This window comes from Sciurus vulgaris (genome assembly GCF_902686455.1).
Source record: "Sciurus vulgaris genome assembly, chromosome: 12".
In the NCBI taxonomy this organism is placed as follows: domain Eukaryota; kingdom Metazoa; phylum Chordata; class Mammalia; order Rodentia; family Sciuridae; genus Sciurus; species Sciurus vulgaris.
Window position 1 is genome coordinate 108,934,964 of NC_136473.1, and position 17,210 is coordinate 108,952,173.

General features: G+C 44.3%; 1 protein-coding gene across 2 annotated transcripts in view; it reads right to left on the bottom strand.

Moving 5' to 3' along the window:
• Nucleotides 1-1,340: 1,340 nt before the first annotated feature.
• FMO3 (flavin containing dimethylaniline monoxygenase 3) overlaps nucleotides 1,341-17,210 on the bottom strand; it is a 60,793-nt gene continuing 44,923 nt past the window's right edge. The window contains exons 3-9 of one of the 2 annotated variants that reach the window (XM_079106402.1): nucleotides 15,355-15,540; nucleotides 12,586-12,748; nucleotides 11,391-11,533; nucleotides 9,375-9,574; nucleotides 6,319-6,674; nucleotides 3,595-3,667; nucleotides 1,341-2,194 (exon numbers count right to left, since the gene is read on the bottom strand). In XM_079106402.1, the coding sequence (XP_078962528.1) occupies nucleotides 1,849-2,194; nucleotides 3,595-3,667; nucleotides 6,319-6,674; nucleotides 9,375-9,574; nucleotides 11,391-11,533; nucleotides 12,586-12,748; nucleotides 15,355-15,540 (1,467 nt within the window). In that variant the 3' untranslated portion in view covers nucleotides 1,341-1,848. Of the gene's footprint in view, nucleotides 2,195-3,594; nucleotides 3,668-6,318; nucleotides 6,675-9,374; nucleotides 9,575-11,390; nucleotides 11,534-12,585; nucleotides 12,749-15,354; nucleotides 15,544-17,210 lie in introns of both variants that reach the window. The other variant, XM_079106400.1, reaches the window with a different exon arrangement.

Below are 17,210 nucleotides of genomic sequence, written 5' to 3' on the forward strand. Positions count from 1 at the left end.
CATATCACACGAACATCCAGTGCTTCCAGGAGTTCTGACTGGTCTCCCCGACTGGTCTTTCACTTTGGTCTATGTCTATGTGGTCTACGTGGGTCTCCTTCTGGATGGTCTTTTCTTTTCTATTGGCCTAGTGGTTTATTTTTATCCCAACAACACTGCCTTGATTCCTGTAGCTTCACAGAATAGTAAATTTTGAAATAAGGGAAGATAAGCATTCCAAATTAGTTCTTTTTTTTCTTCAAAATTTTTTTTGGCAATTTAGGTCTGTTGCATTCCTTATAAACTTTAGAATCAGCTTTTAATTTCTTAAAAAGACTGCGGGGGGATTTCGTTAGTATTGCACTGAACACGTAGGTCAGTTTCAGGAGGACTGACATGACAGTGATGCCGAGTCTTCCAGCCCAGGCCTGGTACATCTCTATTTTGATCTTTAATTTCTATGAGCAGTGCTTTGTGGTCCTTAGTGTATAGGTCTTACCTAGCTTATGCTGGATATATCTGGAATATTCATAATTCTGGAGATTTTTATAAAATGATAGTTTAAAAAATTTCAGTTTGTTATTGTTTATTATTAGTATATGGAAATGCAACCAATTTTCCTGTGAATACACTACAGTGAAACTCCACATCATGTAAAACCACAAGAATGGGATCTTAATTAGAATAAGTTGTACTCCATTCATGTGTAATATGTCAAAAACACTCTGTCACATATATCTAAAAAGAACAAGTAAAAAATGAATAATAATAAAAATAAATGCATCCATTTTTTTTTTTTTGTACTTTTCAGTAGATTTCACAATTTCTACATAGACGATCATGCTAGGGGTCAAGAGTTTCACTCCTCCATACAGTTTGGCTGTCCTTCATTTCCTCTGCTTGCCTTGTGGTACGTGCTAGAAGCTCCAGTACATTACTGAACAGGAGCGGGGAGGGCAGGTCCATCCCTCTTTCCTGATCTTAGGAACACAGCATTCTGTCCTTCACCATCTGGTAAGATACTAGCTGTAGCTTCTCAACAGACACCCTTTATCAAGTTAGGATGTTTCTTTTTATTCTTATTTGCTCAGACTTTTCATCAGGAGTGGACGTTGGCTTTCATCAGATGTTTTTCTGCATCTATTGAGATGGTCATATGGGTTTTCATTTTTAGCTTATTAATATGGTGACTTACTTGACTATTAAACCAACATTGCATTCCTGAAATAAATCCTACAGGGCTATGATATATTACCCATTCTATGTACTGGGTTATATGTTGCATTTATTAAGAATTTGTATGTATGTCTAAGAGGGATATCGATCATATTGATCTGAATTTTAGTTTTCTGTAATGTTCTTTCTGCTTTGCAGCCCTGGGGATGGAACCCAGGGCCCATGTGTGTGAGGCAAGTTCTCCAGGCCTGCTGCCAGTCCTCTTTCAAGCAACTTCTTTTTCATTTTATCTCAGTTGTTATAGTGTCATAAACCTTTAAATTGATTTATTGTCAAACACTTAAAAATACTGTGGAAAAGACATTGGTTGATATTCTATAATCGACAGGATAAAACATTTTATAAAGCTTACTAAACTTACTCTAGCAGGAAAATCTGCTTATAGCTATTCAACTTCCCATCCTTCTCCTTGTCTCAAACATCCTAATGCTTTAATTCAGCATGAGAAAAGCCTTTTTAGAGAACAGATTCTCCTCAGCAACAGAGCAGGTGGGTATTTCCTGTTTTATTTCTACTTTGATTCAAATGCGACATCTGAGGGAAGGGAAGGAGGTCTACGTGGTGCTGGCGTGTCTCTGTGTCTTATTCAGGGATTGAAATCCTGGGCTGAACTCTGAGGCTCAGAAGATCTTATCATGAGTAAAATGTGAGCCAAAGAGCCAGAAGAAGCACCGGGAAAGAGAGCATTTTAAGCAGATTGTAGAAGTGACGGGGCCGCTGCGCTTCGCTGACGGCTCTTGTCCTGGTTGGTCTCACTGTGCGGTTCCACTGGGTCAGGATGGCATCCCTGGCCCCCTCCCACTTCCCTGGTCCCATCAGCCGAAACTGGTAAGGACTGCAGGGGCCAAAGAAGACCTCCAGGGCCAGCAGGGGATCAGTCAGGAAGAGCCAGGGAATGTTAGGCTTGGCCCCGATGAAGGAGCCCAGCTCATCCATGTAGGTGATATAATCTGTCTGCAAGGTGTGGCTCTGGCCAAACCTGAGGAGAGAAAAGAACATGCTGGACTAGGAGTCCTGCCTGCCAACAGAAGCACGATTTTTTATTCCATTTCTCAGAATAATAACATTTTAGTCAGTACCTCTAGTCATACCCCCACCCCAACCTTTTCCTATAAAGTTGAAGTAAAGTTTGTTCTGTGGCTAAGTGAGTTTTTTCTTTCTTTCTCCTTCCTAATCTCTGAGTTTTACTCCAGCCCAACTCGGGTTACTCTTTAACACAGTTATTCTATGTATGACATTGTGTAGAATCTGCCCAAGGTTTGATTTTTATATTGGTTTGTCTAAAATTGGGTTTATGAACAGTTAATATTGCTGTCTTTATTAATGTAAATTGTTTCATACTTTAGTGGGAGTGTGGCCTCATCCTTAAGGAAACCTGAAGAGTAGTTTGTCATTTAAGTAATAAGATTGAGGCGTAGACCTTTCTTTTTCTTCCTCTGTTTTCTTGTTGGCCTCTAAGGGAAAGGATGTCAAGCTACATGAATCGTGGCCTTTGGAGCGCCTGCCTCTGTGACTCCTCTGAGAGTCCCAGGAGGTCACATAGGGAGGTCGTATTCAATCTGAGGATTCTGTTCTTCTCTAGGCCCTGCGCAGTTGTCTACCTTGGGGAGTTTGAGGAATAACACGTCCAGACTTGAAAGAGGAAAGAAACTTCCCGCGTGGTTGTCTATTCATACTGCTGTGCCTAATTATCTTTTCAGCAGATTTTGATAAACCATTCGAAAAATGTTTTCTGTTATGGAAGTAATGAACATGGAAAGCACACTTAAATATATGAGGTCTGGACACCTAAATGACTTTCTAAAATCTCCCTGGTGTTAGGCTTGAAAACACATGTGGATGGATCAGAAGCCAAACTCTGTTGGAAGAACACACTAGAACATGGAAGCCTGACCCAAGTTTTTACTTGGCTTTCTTATGATAGCACACTAGATGCCACTGCATGATTTGTGGCTAGCTAACTTGCTGGCAGACAGGCTGATGGAGTAGGAGCATTTGGGGAAAGCTGTGGAGTTATTCCTCAGCAGCGCTATTCTCATTTGCGCTGGATGTTTCTTTGGTGAGGTGGATTGTGCTCTGCATAGAGGGTGCTCAAGCAGCTCTCAGCCTCTTCCCATAGAAGGCCAGTAGTATGCTGTTTCTGCTTGCAATGACCAGGTTTTGCCAAATGTTCCCTGGAGGGCAAAATTCTTCCTATTAGAGAATCTTTGTTTCAGAGTTATATTGAGATTTAGTGACTGATTATCCACTAATAAGCTTGATTATAGAAAGTATTCAAAAAACATGAACTCAGACGGGTGGCGAATTACAGACTGCTGGTGCATTGCTATGTGCAGAGACAACTTGGGGACTATGTCATTAGCAAGTGCTAGCACTCACCACTTGAGTTTCTTCCCCATTTTCTCATCGATGTCATCCATCATTTCATTTGCGGTTGGCAGGGTACACGAGTCTGAAAAAGAAATGAAGAGAAAAATATTGAAAAGACCAAGAAATCAGAAATATGCAGTGACACATGGTGGAATTCATTCAGTACTTATGAACTGCATCCTTAAAACATTTCTATTGATATCCTTAGCTGACTAATGATTCACAGGCACAAAGACCTGAGAAGTTGATGAACTTTCTCAGGGAATGGCAAAGCAGACCTGCAGGGAGGTGGTGATGGCAAAGATGTTTGTAGCTACAAATCACTCGGTCTCCGATTTCCATAACGCCATAGAGGGCCTGATCCTCAATATACCTCAGGTGTACCTCGCACATGTAATAGCTTTTTGTTTCTTCAGATTTCTTGTCTATATCCTCTTATTAAAAATACATGAAAAATGTTCAACATCTCTAGCAATCAGGGAAATGCAAATCAAAACTACAGTAAGATTTCATCTCACTCCAGTTAGAATGGTAATTATCAAGAACACAAGCAATAACAGTTGCTGGTGAGATGTGGGGGAAAACGTATGCTTGTACATTGCTGGTGGGACAGCAGACTAGGACAGACACTCTGGAAAGGATGGATATTCCTTAAAAAAAACTAGGAATGGAGCCACCATATGACCCAGGTATCCCACTCCTTGGTATTTACCCAAAAGAGCTAAAATTAGCATACTGTAATGATGCAGGCACATCGATGTTCATAGCAGCACAAGTCACAATAGCCAAATTATGGAATTAACCCAGATATGCCTGTCCATAGATGAATGCATTAAGAGATTGTGCTATGTATATACAAAGATGTTTCACTCAGCCATGAAGAAGAATGAAATTATGTCATATGCTGATAAATGGTTGGAAATGGAGAACATCATGTTAAGGGAAGTAAGCCAGTCTCTGAAAATCAAGGGTCAAATGTTTTCTCTCACATGTGGAAGTGAGAGAAAAATAAAGAAGAGGAGGAGGATGGGCTATCATAGGGCAGATCTGTGAAGTGGAAGGAGGAGATGGAGAGGGAGAGAGGAGGGATGGGAAAGGGAGGCAATGTGGAATGAATTTTTAAAACATCAGCCTCTGTGTATATATAAATCTTCCAGGGAATTTCACCTTTATATGTAAGTAGAAAAAAAAACCAATAAAAAATAGATAGATGGGGCTGGGGAGATAGCTCAATTGGTAGGGTGCTTGCCTTGCAAGCACAAGGCCCTGGGTTCAATCCCCAGCACCACAAAAAAAAAAAAAAAAAAAAAAAAAAATAGACAGATGAAAGGGAGACCATGATCAGGAGAGCAGAGAAGGGAGAGTGGGGGAGGGAGGAGGAGAGAAGGAGGAGCATGAACTGAAACCGGATTCTATTAATGTTCAGGTTCATCAGCAGCCAGGGAGGATGTTTTAAGGGAAGGCAGGTGAGTTTCAGTGCTTGCAAATTTCCCCGCCTCCATGGGCCTTCGAAATGAGGGAGGAGGTTGGCAGACGCTTGCAGGGCAGGGGGCAGGGGGCAGGAGCGCGCCCTGGGCATTGCTAGCACCTTTCCTCTGCCGCCATCCTTCACTGTGTGCACCACTGGAAAGGAGGGGTCAGACTCTGGGAGGTCTTTGTTTGATGTTGTGTCCTGAGTGCAGGAAAGAGCCGACATATAGTAGGTTTGCAAGAAATATTTGCTAAATGAATAAAAGACACCTTTTGTTTCATGCAAATATCCTAGGTTTATGAACTACGTCCAGTCTTCCCATAAAGCCCGAGGCTCTGCGCACTGTCCTGCCTTTCAAGGGACAAGGACAATAGAAGGATTTTACAGGGAGGACCTTTGTAAGAGATTTCATGACAGCATTCATTTAAATAATCATCCTTCGAGGTGCATTTGAAAGAGGAATGTAAGCATCCACAAAATTTTTAGAAAACAAATGTAAAAAGCAGTCTATTATTGTACTGACTTCTTCATTCCTTATAGCATAAGTTTTTATGAACATTGTTAGGTAAGTTGTATTTATATTGATTGAGATTTTTGAATCCTTGAATGAAAGGACACGTTCAATATTAATGATAATCGGTGTCACTGGAGTAATTAAATCCATGTATTTGAGACTTTCTCCATGTAATCCTCATTTTCTTGATCTCCTCACATAAGAATTCTTGCAGCCCCTGGAGCCGCTGGGACTAAGTCCAGGAAGGAGGAGGAGGAGACCGTCATGGAGTCAGAGTGATACCACCAGGCCCTCCTCACCTTGGTGACGCACCTGGGATTGCAGTGACCCCACTGCTGTCCTCTCTCACATGAACTCTTGCAAAGGTCACTCAGTGAAGATCAAGTTCCTCTTTATAGCTCTTCTTGCCCCCGGTGACCTAGCACCTCCCTCCATCCCTGGCTACTCCCCTGCCTCTGCTTCATGTTCCCTTACACCGGAGGGCTTCTCTTCCTCATGCCATGTCACTCTTCCCCCTGGTGCCTTTCCAGTGCTGTTCTGTGGAGTGACTGACTGTCCAGCTTCCCTCCCCAGACGACCCCATAGCTTCCCCAGTGTGGCATCCCCCATAGCCCATTCCAAGCCCTGGCAAGTCAAGGAGCACCTGCCTGTCTTGCTTCCTTAGATTCCTAGCACAGTTCTTGGCATACAGGAGGTGTTCCATAAATGCTCATTGACCAAACGACTGAAATACGGATGGCCCACCTACTTGCAAACACTTTAGCAGCCCAGCGGGCCTGCAGGTCGGCTGTGGGGATGGCAGCCCCCAGGGACTGGACAAGGCCAATCACAGCCAAGGTTGGCATCTCCAGGAGCGGCGGGAAGATGCCTTTGTACAAGGTGACCTCGTTGTTTCTGCTTTTGATGATGGAGTCGTCTAGGAAGGGGTAGGCATATCCGTAGCCTGTGGCGAAGATGACAGAGTCCATGGCCTCAAACACCGTCCCGTCCTCAAAAATGGCTGAGGTTTCTGTGAACTTCTTCACCCCAGGCCTGATGGACACGGTGCCACAAAGGATGCGGGATGGCAGCTCGTCATTGAACACGGGTTCTTTCCTCAGGGGCCTGCAGAAACGAGAGCACAGTCTTGCTGTGAAACACCTCAGCTCCAAAGAACAGCGGAAGTTGTGTTTCAAGCGCTGTGTTTACGCACAAGGAAAGAAAAAAATGAATCAAAGTGTGAGATAATCCAATCGCTAGCTTTGTGATCAATGGTTCATTAGTAATTTTGTGAATAGTTACCTGTAACTATTGAATAAGGCCATGGTGACATTTTTAGATGAATAAATATATGCTTATAAGGCATGAAAAAGTTCCTTATAACCAGTAGAAAAGCGATCTGACATGCACAGCGTATCTGAGAAGCTTGAAAACTTCAAAACCATCGCCTATGAGAACTATGATTCTCAGTTCAAGCTAGTCACCTAGAAATTTTTTTTAAGTGATATTGGCCAAATTGAATCGTGTGTATATTGTGTGCACGTATGAATATGTAACGATAGGCCCATCAATACGTACAACTCTCATGCACCGATATTGTGGAACGTTAAAAAAATACCTCGTTTCCAAGAAATATCTGCAGCTGCTCACAGAATCAGAACCAAACTTGATCTGCTAACAATTGGCATGAAGGGCACAGAGGTCACTTGCGAAATTCCTTTCCTACTGTCTGTGATAATTCTTAAGAATTTTTGTTGGAGCTTCCTCTTTTGACCCTTGAAATTTGAGCATTCTCTTATGGGTATTTTTATTACTTGGAGATTGACCAGATAGATGAGAATAAAACCAATTCTAGACACAACTCAGTGGTTGAGTGTGAACGCTGAAGCAGGTGGCCCAAGTGCTCCATCTCTTTCTGGCTGTTGCTTCTCCTTGTTTCCTTGTGTGTACGATGGGGAGAATCTTGGACTCTCCTTCACAGGGCTCTTGTGGGAACTAAAAGAACAATTATCTATAAAGCACTTTCAGAGGCACCCGGCACATGCAGTGCCATGATTGTAAGTGAACTATTATTTTTAAGGTCTTGTGTTGGGAAGACTTTAGAGATTTGTGGTGAGTGTTTTATTGCCATGTTTGGTTTTCTTCCATCAGTTCTGGTCACAAAAGAAAAATAACAACTTAGATACTGCATTTTGGTTGCCAAAATTCTAGGAAGGATATTTTTTATGACAACATATTTCATGTTGACTTAAGTTTCCTTCAGGGATTTTGGAATTTCCTCTAAGTATCTCATATACAAAGAAACTTTGTAAATGTAAATGTTAAAATTTGTCTTTATGTATTTCCACAGTTTTCCGTCTCTGTAACTCTGTAACCTCTTATTGCCTTACACACACACACACACACACACACACACACACACAAAGTAAGTCACAGTAAAGCCTGTTTTTTCTGATCCTGTTCTCCTTCACCCCAAGCAAAGGAGGAGTGAAAAGGTTTCACTGGCAAATGATACCTAGAACCTTTTCTGAGAGGGAGTTTAGTTCGTAGAATGAATGGATTTCCAAAACTGTGTATTAAGTGTCTAAATGGAGAAATTAGGTATCTCCCCGAAGCTCATGTGTGAGACAATGCAAGAATTTTAGAGGTGAAGTATTGAGGATATGAGAACCTTAATCTAATCAGTGCATAAATTCACAGATAGGGATTAATTCTTGAATGTCGTGTCCTGAGCTGCTTTCCTCCACCACACCATATGGTTTGTAGTTACTTTTATAAGACAAAAAATATTACCCAGCTCAAGCTTTGGAACATCTATTATGTCAAACATACCTATTTTAAGGGTGTAAAATCAACATTAATTTTTCTTTAGGGATAGAGCAGTCTGTAAGACTGGATAGGACAAATGCTTTGCATCAAGGTTTCATTCCGAAACCTGTTACTTGGTGTGCCGATTTATAGTTGTGCCTCCTTTTTCCTTAACTGGTTTCTCTACACACTGTGAAACTTTTTGGCTAGCATGGTCAGCAAGTCAGGTTTCTTAGTGAGCCTCTCTTTTCTTATCCACTTAAAAGCCCCCTTTTCCCACAACTCATATACCGATCCTTCTAACCAGAACGCCTTCCTCACTAGTGAGCTTTGGGTTCTTTTTCCAGAAGAAGTCAATAAATAAGTCTCAGTCATTCACAGGCCACATTAGCCCTGTGGACCTCCACTGCTTTACAGGTCCCCTGTCTCCTGACTGTCTTACAAATCTGTGACGATACCAGGGGTGGAGGAAGTGTTCACTTTTGCTCTGAGATTTCCTACTAACTGAGACATGTTGATTGACACTCTTCTGTTAAATGTGCCTTAGAAACACATCAGAACCCTGAGGCTAAGAGCTGATATTTATAATGCTTCACAGCTTACAAAATCATTTTTATCTTTCTTATCCTACTGAATAGGACAACAGTCTTGGAAAGCAGATGTTATTGATAAGCTCATTCACACATAAGCATGGAAAAGATATTCTTCAAAAGAAGTCTGTTTGACCCTCCATGCTCTGTGCTGTGGCTTGTAGCTACTCTGGATGAACCCTGCTCTTCAGGACGACTTGACTGCCAGCTCCATGCCCATTTGGATTCACCTGTACACCTTTTCCAGACTGATCCCAACCAGATTTCCAGTACATACATGATCATATAGCATGTGGTGTCACCTGTGCAGGTTTTAATTTCATCCCACCTGACTCAATGAGATAATGATAGTGGGATCTAGACAGAAAGACTTCGCGGGAACTATGCCCCACGTTTTGACCGATGAAATACATACTATTCGTAGTACCGATTTAGAGGCACCAGGCCATAGTTCTCGTGCTTAAACCACGTGTTCATCTTCTTGACGTATAACCAGTCAGAGACAAATGACGGAAGGATATTTCGGAGGAAGGAGGCGAAGCGGGTGACATACACCATGTCCCAAGGGTAGCCATCATCCCAAACCCGACTCATGACCCAGGAACCACTTCTGGTGCTGATAATGACCTGGCAGGGAAAGGCAACACAGATTAGTTTCACTTTGTAAGAAATAAGCAAACACGACTCAATTCTCTGGACCCTTCTATATATTTCCCTCAATATTTAGGTAGGAACACCTTCTGTTATGGTTTAGAAATTAGGTATCTCCCCAAAGTGAGAGGCAACGCAAGAAATTTCAGAGGTGACGTGTTCAGGATATGAGAGCCTCAATCTAATCAGTGCATAAATCCACAGATAGGGATTAACTGGATGGTAATTCCTGATTGTCCTATCCTGAGCTGCTTTCCTCCACCACACCAACCTACCATAATGTCCTACCTCACCTCAGGCCAAGAGCAACAGAGTTGGCTGTTTATGGTCTGAGACCTCTCAAACCATGAGCACCAAATAAACTTTTCCTACTCTAAAATTGTTCTGGCCAGGTCTTTTGGTCACAGAAACAAAAATAAAAACAAACAAGAAAAACCAAACCAAAACCAAAGAAAACTGACTAAAACCTTTCAAAGGTGAGGGTCTGGATGAAGAGTCCATAATTGAAAGTAGGTAGAGGCAGGATTCCCCTCTCACTACCCTGGGGCGCTGGTAATAGTGGTTGAAATAATGAGAACCATACCTCTTGGAACAAGAAGACTATTCAACTACGGCAGGTTTACTCTTATGTGCTCATAGACTAAGATGGTGGTTCTGGTGGGACCAGCCCATCCAGTGAGCTGCTGGAGGGTGGGTAGTGGAAGGAGGTGAGGGAAGAAGCAGTTGAATCTCTAGATGGAGAGAGGCTAAGGAGACTCCACAGATTAATTCTGGTCTCTGCCCCCGGTCTCCTTTCCTGTCCTCCCTGTGTACACAAGGCAGGAATTCCAAACAATGGCAGCTGCCTCAGCCCCAAGGCAAGTCTGGCTTCTGGTCTGTTCTAACATCTTTGTGATAACTTGAGGGAATTTTAAGTTCTAAAAAGCTATTGGTTTTCTTTACAACCATTTAAGATTTATTTATTGAGTATTTGTCTCAAAAATAATTTGGGGGGCTGGCGTTGTGGCACAGTGGTAAAATGCTTGCCTGGCCCTGGCTTCCATATTCAACACCCCATACGAATAAATAAGATCCACTGACAGTTAATGAAAAAATATTTTTAAAAAATACTTGGTTTCTTCAGGGCCAGGCCACGTCTGGGTCCCTGGTTTCCTACAGCTCAGCCTGGAGTCACTTTTCACATGCTGCCATTGCCACACCTAATCCCACTGGGAGACTCACGCTTCCTCCCATGATGCTTCACGCGCCTCGCATGCCCTCTCCACCCATCCACTGGGCCTGAAGTCAGGAACTGGTCCAACTTATGCCCGTAGTTTTAGCATAGCATGGTTTTGATACATAAGAAGGACCCGGTATTCACTGAACACTTGCTGTTGACTGAATGAATACACAAAGCCAAGTCGTGTGTGTGTTCCAGAACTTCAGAGCAGACACAGTATCTTTCGTGTGGTAGGTAAGGGGAAATAGCATGAAACAGATAAAGATAGAGCCCGATTGGGAACCGACTAACTTGGAAGTTATCAGAACACAGAATTAACGCACACACAAAAAATACAGATACACACTCACTGGTATAACTACGCTTGAACACTCACCTCAGTTTCCATGGAAGGAACTTTCTTTCTGGCCTGGGCCACATGACCTTTCTGCACATGCAGATGTCGTGAGGCCTCCTTAACTTTAAGGGCTTATCAACAGGTGGTACGACATGGCCAACAACATTGCCAGCACCCAGGCTGTTGATTTAGTAGCACAATCTATGTGTTCTTCCCAAACCTTTTAGGTCCTGTACCTGTGCGGCCAGACGACTGAGCTCAACAGCGATGTCCGATCCTGAGTTCCCCAGGCCAATCACAAGGACCCTCTTCCCCTTGAAGGCTTCGGGGCCCTTGTAGTCCCGGCTGTGGAGGTAGCTGCCTTGGAACTGCTGGAGGCCTGGGAGCAATGGGGAGCGGTTTGAGTGATTTTTGGAAACCACGAAGACTCAGTTTTTCTCTATTTTTTAAGCCTATTATTAGTCTTAATTTAAAAAGTTCCTGAGTTGAAATGCACTTCTCCACTTAAGTTTTTGATACTAAGCCCACAAATAATTACTTCAAGGGCCTTAAAATCTTCAGGTATTAGAATTCTGCTGTGACGATGGTACAACAGTGGCTAATACGTATGCAGTGTGTACTGTGGGGGATCCTCTGCTAAGTGCGCGTCCTGTTTTTTAACAACTGGCTCTTGATGGCACCCCTGAGTGGCAGCACTGTTTTCTCTCTTTTAAAAGATGAAGAAATTGGGACAAATAGCCTCAGCGGTCAGGAGCCGGAGGAACAGGGAGTGAAGCCCAGGTGCTCTGACCTTATACCCTGAGCGCTCCACCTACTGTCCAGGAGCGTTCACCGCTGGGCCTTCTATTCTTCCTGAGTCACTATTCTGCTTTGGCCCATGGACCTCATGCCTGGAGAGGGGACTCTGTCTTTAAGTGCACTGCTTCTTCTGCAGAGTAGGAAAGAAGTGTGGCAGAAGGAGGGAGGCTGGGTGTGCGTCTCATTTGGGGGAGGTTTGCACTTGGGATGGCAGTGGAGTCTGCTTCCACATACACTCCCAAATCACCGGGATGACAAAAGCCAATCGCAAATTGTGGGTGAAGATGAAGTTAGAGTCAGGTTTTTCCCAGGAATTAGAAAACGTGCCTTTGTTTAAATCGTTTGCTAGCTCCTACTGTTTCGAATGCGCTCCACTCAGAGACCCCCTGCGTGGTCAGGACTTGTACTGAGTCACTGTCTGTGGAATAAGAACTCGTGTCACCTTTGATTCTCCTAACATGGGGGGTTAGAGGGCAATTTATTATTATGCTTAGCCTATCATCAGACTTAAACTGTTTTTCTTCTGAAATCTCTGGTAACTTAAGAACAATTACGTACCATTTATTCAAAGTCCTGTTTCAACCCTGATGTTTGCATATGAGGCCCAGATTATTATACATTTTTCACACTTACCAGGAAAAGAATCCACAGGCAGATTGGGGTACACGTGGTGTCCTGAACAAATCATCACAGCATCAAAAACAGTGGATTCCTGCCTCCCGTGCTTCTCAGTAACAACCATCCACTGGCCAGTGACTAAGAAGCCAGGACATTTCTTTACACTGGAAACCAGGGTCTTAAAGAAAACCAGAAAAGTTCCTTCTATTTGTGATTCTATTTTTTTTCTTTCTTATTTTCTGTGGAAAGCATCATTGCTGTGAGCTGTCCTGGTCGTTGGGAAATGTATGGAAAGATACCAAAATAGGAGTCGCAACAAATCTTCAGTGAGTCTTCAAATGGCATAGGGAAGATCGCTCACTGGATTTCCTTCTTTCTGACATCTGGCTAGTTGATTGGGAGTAAATGACCCCGAGCCTGCTGTGAATGGGCCCTCCCCTAACCTGGCTCCCTCCCCTCCCTGGCTCCCAGCTGCGTGGCACAGATGGCCTGACTCTGGGCGCGTCCTTGGCCTCTCTGGCTGGGGGCAGAGGCTCTCCCGGGAAACGTGAGCAGCTCCCATGGGCTGACACACGCGCGTCCCACCATGGGCTCCTTTCTGCCATCCCATCTAGCTTGACCTCTCCATCTGGAAGGCCTGGTGTGTTTTTGTGGGTGATCTACCACAGCTTCTCCCAAAGCGGCTTCCATGTTTGTATTTGAAGAAGACAGGAGCCTGCCAGCCGCCCGGGCTCCGCCCCCAGCCTGTTTTGCATGGTATTTCTTCATCTTGCTCCACACCACACATACCTTTATCTCAACTCTCACTCTTTTTCTCTGTTTTCGTGACTGCTGGCCAGGCCTTGGGTTCCGTGCTGGCAGCCCCTGGCGCAGAAGGCTGCAAGAGTCTCAGGAGCCTGTCCCCAGCCCTCATCGCCACGGGCCTGCTGGTCAGAACCATCTTCCTGCAAGGCCCCATTGATTCTGTCTCCTGCTCGAAATTGTTTCAGTTCCTTCCCAGTATCTAGGATTTAGTCTACACATCTGGTGCCATGATTAAAAGTCCCTATGATTTTGTTCCAATTTACTTTTTTGGTCTTATTTTCCAATATTCCCACACTGCTAATGGCTTCCTCAGTATCTGTTCCCTTCCTCCCTTATTAACCGAATCCTGATTTTGTTTGGAGTGACCACATGCCCGGCTAAAGGACACACTTCTCAGTCTCTGAAGTACAGGAGACAGCCCTGTACAGGGGAGTTTGTGAAGGGTGCCGATTCAGCTAGAGAGCATTCTCTTGCCCCTCATCCCCTTTTTTCTTGCCTAGAAGGTGGATGTGATGACTTTAGCTCCAGCAGCTGTTTTGGACGGTGAGGCAACCTTGATACTGTAGACTCATGCTAAAAAGGGTGAAGCCGACATTGAGTACTGTGGTACCATCACCCCATCTCGGGATGGGCCACCCAGATTTGATTTACATGGCTGCACAGTCACCCTCATTGTTTTTAAAGCCACAGACCACACGGGTTTACTGGTGCCTGTGGCCCTACCTTGTCCTAGCTGATACGACCTCCCTCTTGGCCAACCTGGTTTGGTCACTGTTCTCCATACGAGTGGGACCTATTTCCCCTCTGTAATTTTACTCATGCCACTCACTTACCCACTGCAATGCAACTCAAGTTTTATCTTTTCTAGAAGAGTTCCTTCCCCAAGTGTACTCTTTCTTTTTGGTACGGGGAGTCGAACCTAGAAGTGCTTTACACTGAGCCACATTCTCAGTCCTTCTTTATTTTGTTTTTGGAGGCAGGGTCTCACTAAATTGCTTAGGGCTTCTTTTAGTTTCTGAGGCTGGCCTTGAATTTGTGATCCTCCTTCCTCAGCCTTCCCAGTCGCTGGGATTACAGGCATGTGCCACCAGGCCCAGCCCCAAAGAATATTCTTGCTTCATCATTTCCATAGCATTATTTTCTTTATGAACTGTAGACAGCTTTTTAAACTTTCCTCTTTTGATTTAAATTGTTACTTAAATCTTATATTGTTACTTAGGCTAAATGTTCATATTTACGTATTTATTTTGCTCCCCAAATAGATTAGAGCTTCTTGAGGGCTGAGTCTCTGACTTCTCAAACAACAAACAGCACAGTGCAAAGCCCATATTGGGAACTTCGTTAATGTGTGTCAAAATCACCATCATAAAGTGAGGCACTTCATGCACTTGGAATATCATAAACAACTGAAGTTAGTGAGGGCAAATGAGAGCTGGAAAGCTTTATTTTAGCTGCCGGAACTGCTCCAGGTAGATTCATATGTAAATAAGACCCCAACTCATAATTTTGCTCACCTATGTGTATGCACTTAACAGTAGTAATTAAGGCTAAGGATTCCAAATAAGTGCAGAAGATTATCATCCCAGCAACGCTTGATGACCCTTTAAGGAGGACAAAATGTCAGAATTCCTAGCAAATGCCACGTTTCTTTGAACCACAGCTCATTGACGCTGAACCCACAGAAGTTGAAATACCAGCTAGAGAAGTTCAGGTTATTTCCCAAACATCAGAGCATGAGGGTGGGAATGGTACGATTATGGGATGACAGCCTCCAGCATTTTCTGAGGTATTTTGAAAGCTCTCAGAGACTAGTAGAGAATGAACCTAGCAGGAGAAAACCTAAGGCGTGAGGATTTTACAGTTGGATCCAACAACTGGTGAGCTTTACAAGAATCCAGCCCTGATTTCTACAGCAGGTGCTGTCCCCTGATTCCTTCTCTAGCCTGTCCACATCAGCAGAGAAAGTCACGAGGGCCCCACCTCAAACTGAATGTGCCGTAGGAGGTTCTTGGTGTGAGCGAAGGTCCTGATGTATTCCTGGAGCTTGCTGTGGTGCATGTAGTTGGGGTAGTCGTCGGGGTACGGGAAGTCCGGGAAGCACATCATTTCTTTGGAAGAGTTGGTGAACACAGACCGGTAGATGCTGGCTCTGCCTTCCTCTGCATGCTCCTAGGAACAGAAACAAAGCTTTAAAAGGAAACCATGGATGGTGTTCCCCTCCGAGAATATTCTACTCTTAGTTAACTACAACCTTTTGAATATTAAAAAAAAAAAAAAAAAAGTAAGAATTGGAAGTTCTCTGTCCGAGGTGGACTGGAGAGCCCTGCACATGGAACCTGGCCCAGAACCAGGTTCTCTTGCCACATTAACCTTCATATTCCAATTGCCTTGATATCAGCTCTGCTCTTCCAGTCCCTTGGTCTTCCTTTTCTAATCTTGCACCACCACTGATTCTGATCTCATTCTTATGTTAAAAACAACATCGAAACAATCCAAAGGAGGCTGTGACTTTTTGCCTTTTTGGTTGCTACACAGAGCGTCCAGCAGACTCTTCACTGGCAACAGAACCCTATACTGAAGTGGTTTGTCAAAGTCGATGTAATGGAGTCACCTGGAGGACTGACGCCTTGGAACAGGCTCCTGGTCCCACTGTAATGTATAAAGCTGCTCCCCCGCCCTTTCTGGTGCAGCCATTTTCCCCGCCTCCCAACCACTTGTCAGTCTGTGAACATCCTGGCTAGCTATTGGTTCATCAGTCAGCTTGCAAGTATCCTTATCCGATATTGGTCCCGTTAGCCCGGCGGAATTCAACCGCCATCTTTCCTCTCTTGCTTCTCTCTCCTACACACTTGCTTTTCCTCCTCCTCGCTTTCCACTCTCTCTAGCTCGCCCTTTCTCTTTCCTTTCTCTTTTCCTCTCATCTTCTCTCTTACTCTGCATGGAGACACTCTGTTTGCTTAATAAACTCCCTTACGTGATTTCCCGTGTCTTGCGTGGTTCTGTGGGATTTCCTTACAGTGGTGCCATGACTCGGATGGGATCTTCCACTGTCTCTTAAGCGAGTGGAACCCCATCCGATGCCCCAGTGCCCCCAGACACAGCCCCACCTTCCATTTTGCCCGGATGCTCTGCTCTGCATTCATCAGCAGACTTCAGGTTGGTGAGTCCTCTAGGCGGGTTCCCCTAGGCCGATTTATACCCTTGAGGTGGCTGAGGGGTGGGGGTACCCCAGCCACAACTTTTATAGTTATGGCAGCCCCAATAGTCAGTCTTATCTGCCGGGTGGGTTCCTGATTTTATGGTGGAGATTCTCTCAGGGTTGAGGCTCCTCTCGCGCTCGCACTCACACTCGAAAACCCTGATATCAGGTCCTCAAACCCTTCTTGGCTTTTGCCTGGTACACACATCGGTGCTTGTGTGACGACACAATCAATGTGCTGCCCCTCATCTCCAGCCCAGTACTCTGGCCTCGGGACGCCCTGGCCACAGACTTGGCTGTATCAGTCCCCACCATGGAATCTGGGTCCTCCAATCTGGCAGATTCAACCCTGGGAACCCTTCGCCCGACCCCCGGTACTTAAAGCCATCAAAATCCGTTTGTGTAATGGCACACAGCTTCCGTGAGCAAGCGGGCAGATGGAAAGGGATTCCTTATCTTCAAGTCTCTTCTTTCTTGCTTCTTGGCTCTTCCTGCAGGCTCAAGCGCCTCCAAACCCTGCTTTTCCATCTTCCCCTGCCTCCCCATGTAATATAAGCAGCCCCGTCCCCCACAAGTAGTGGGAGATAATTGTTTGACAATTTTATGCGTCCAAACCTAAATTAATTACTAACTAGGA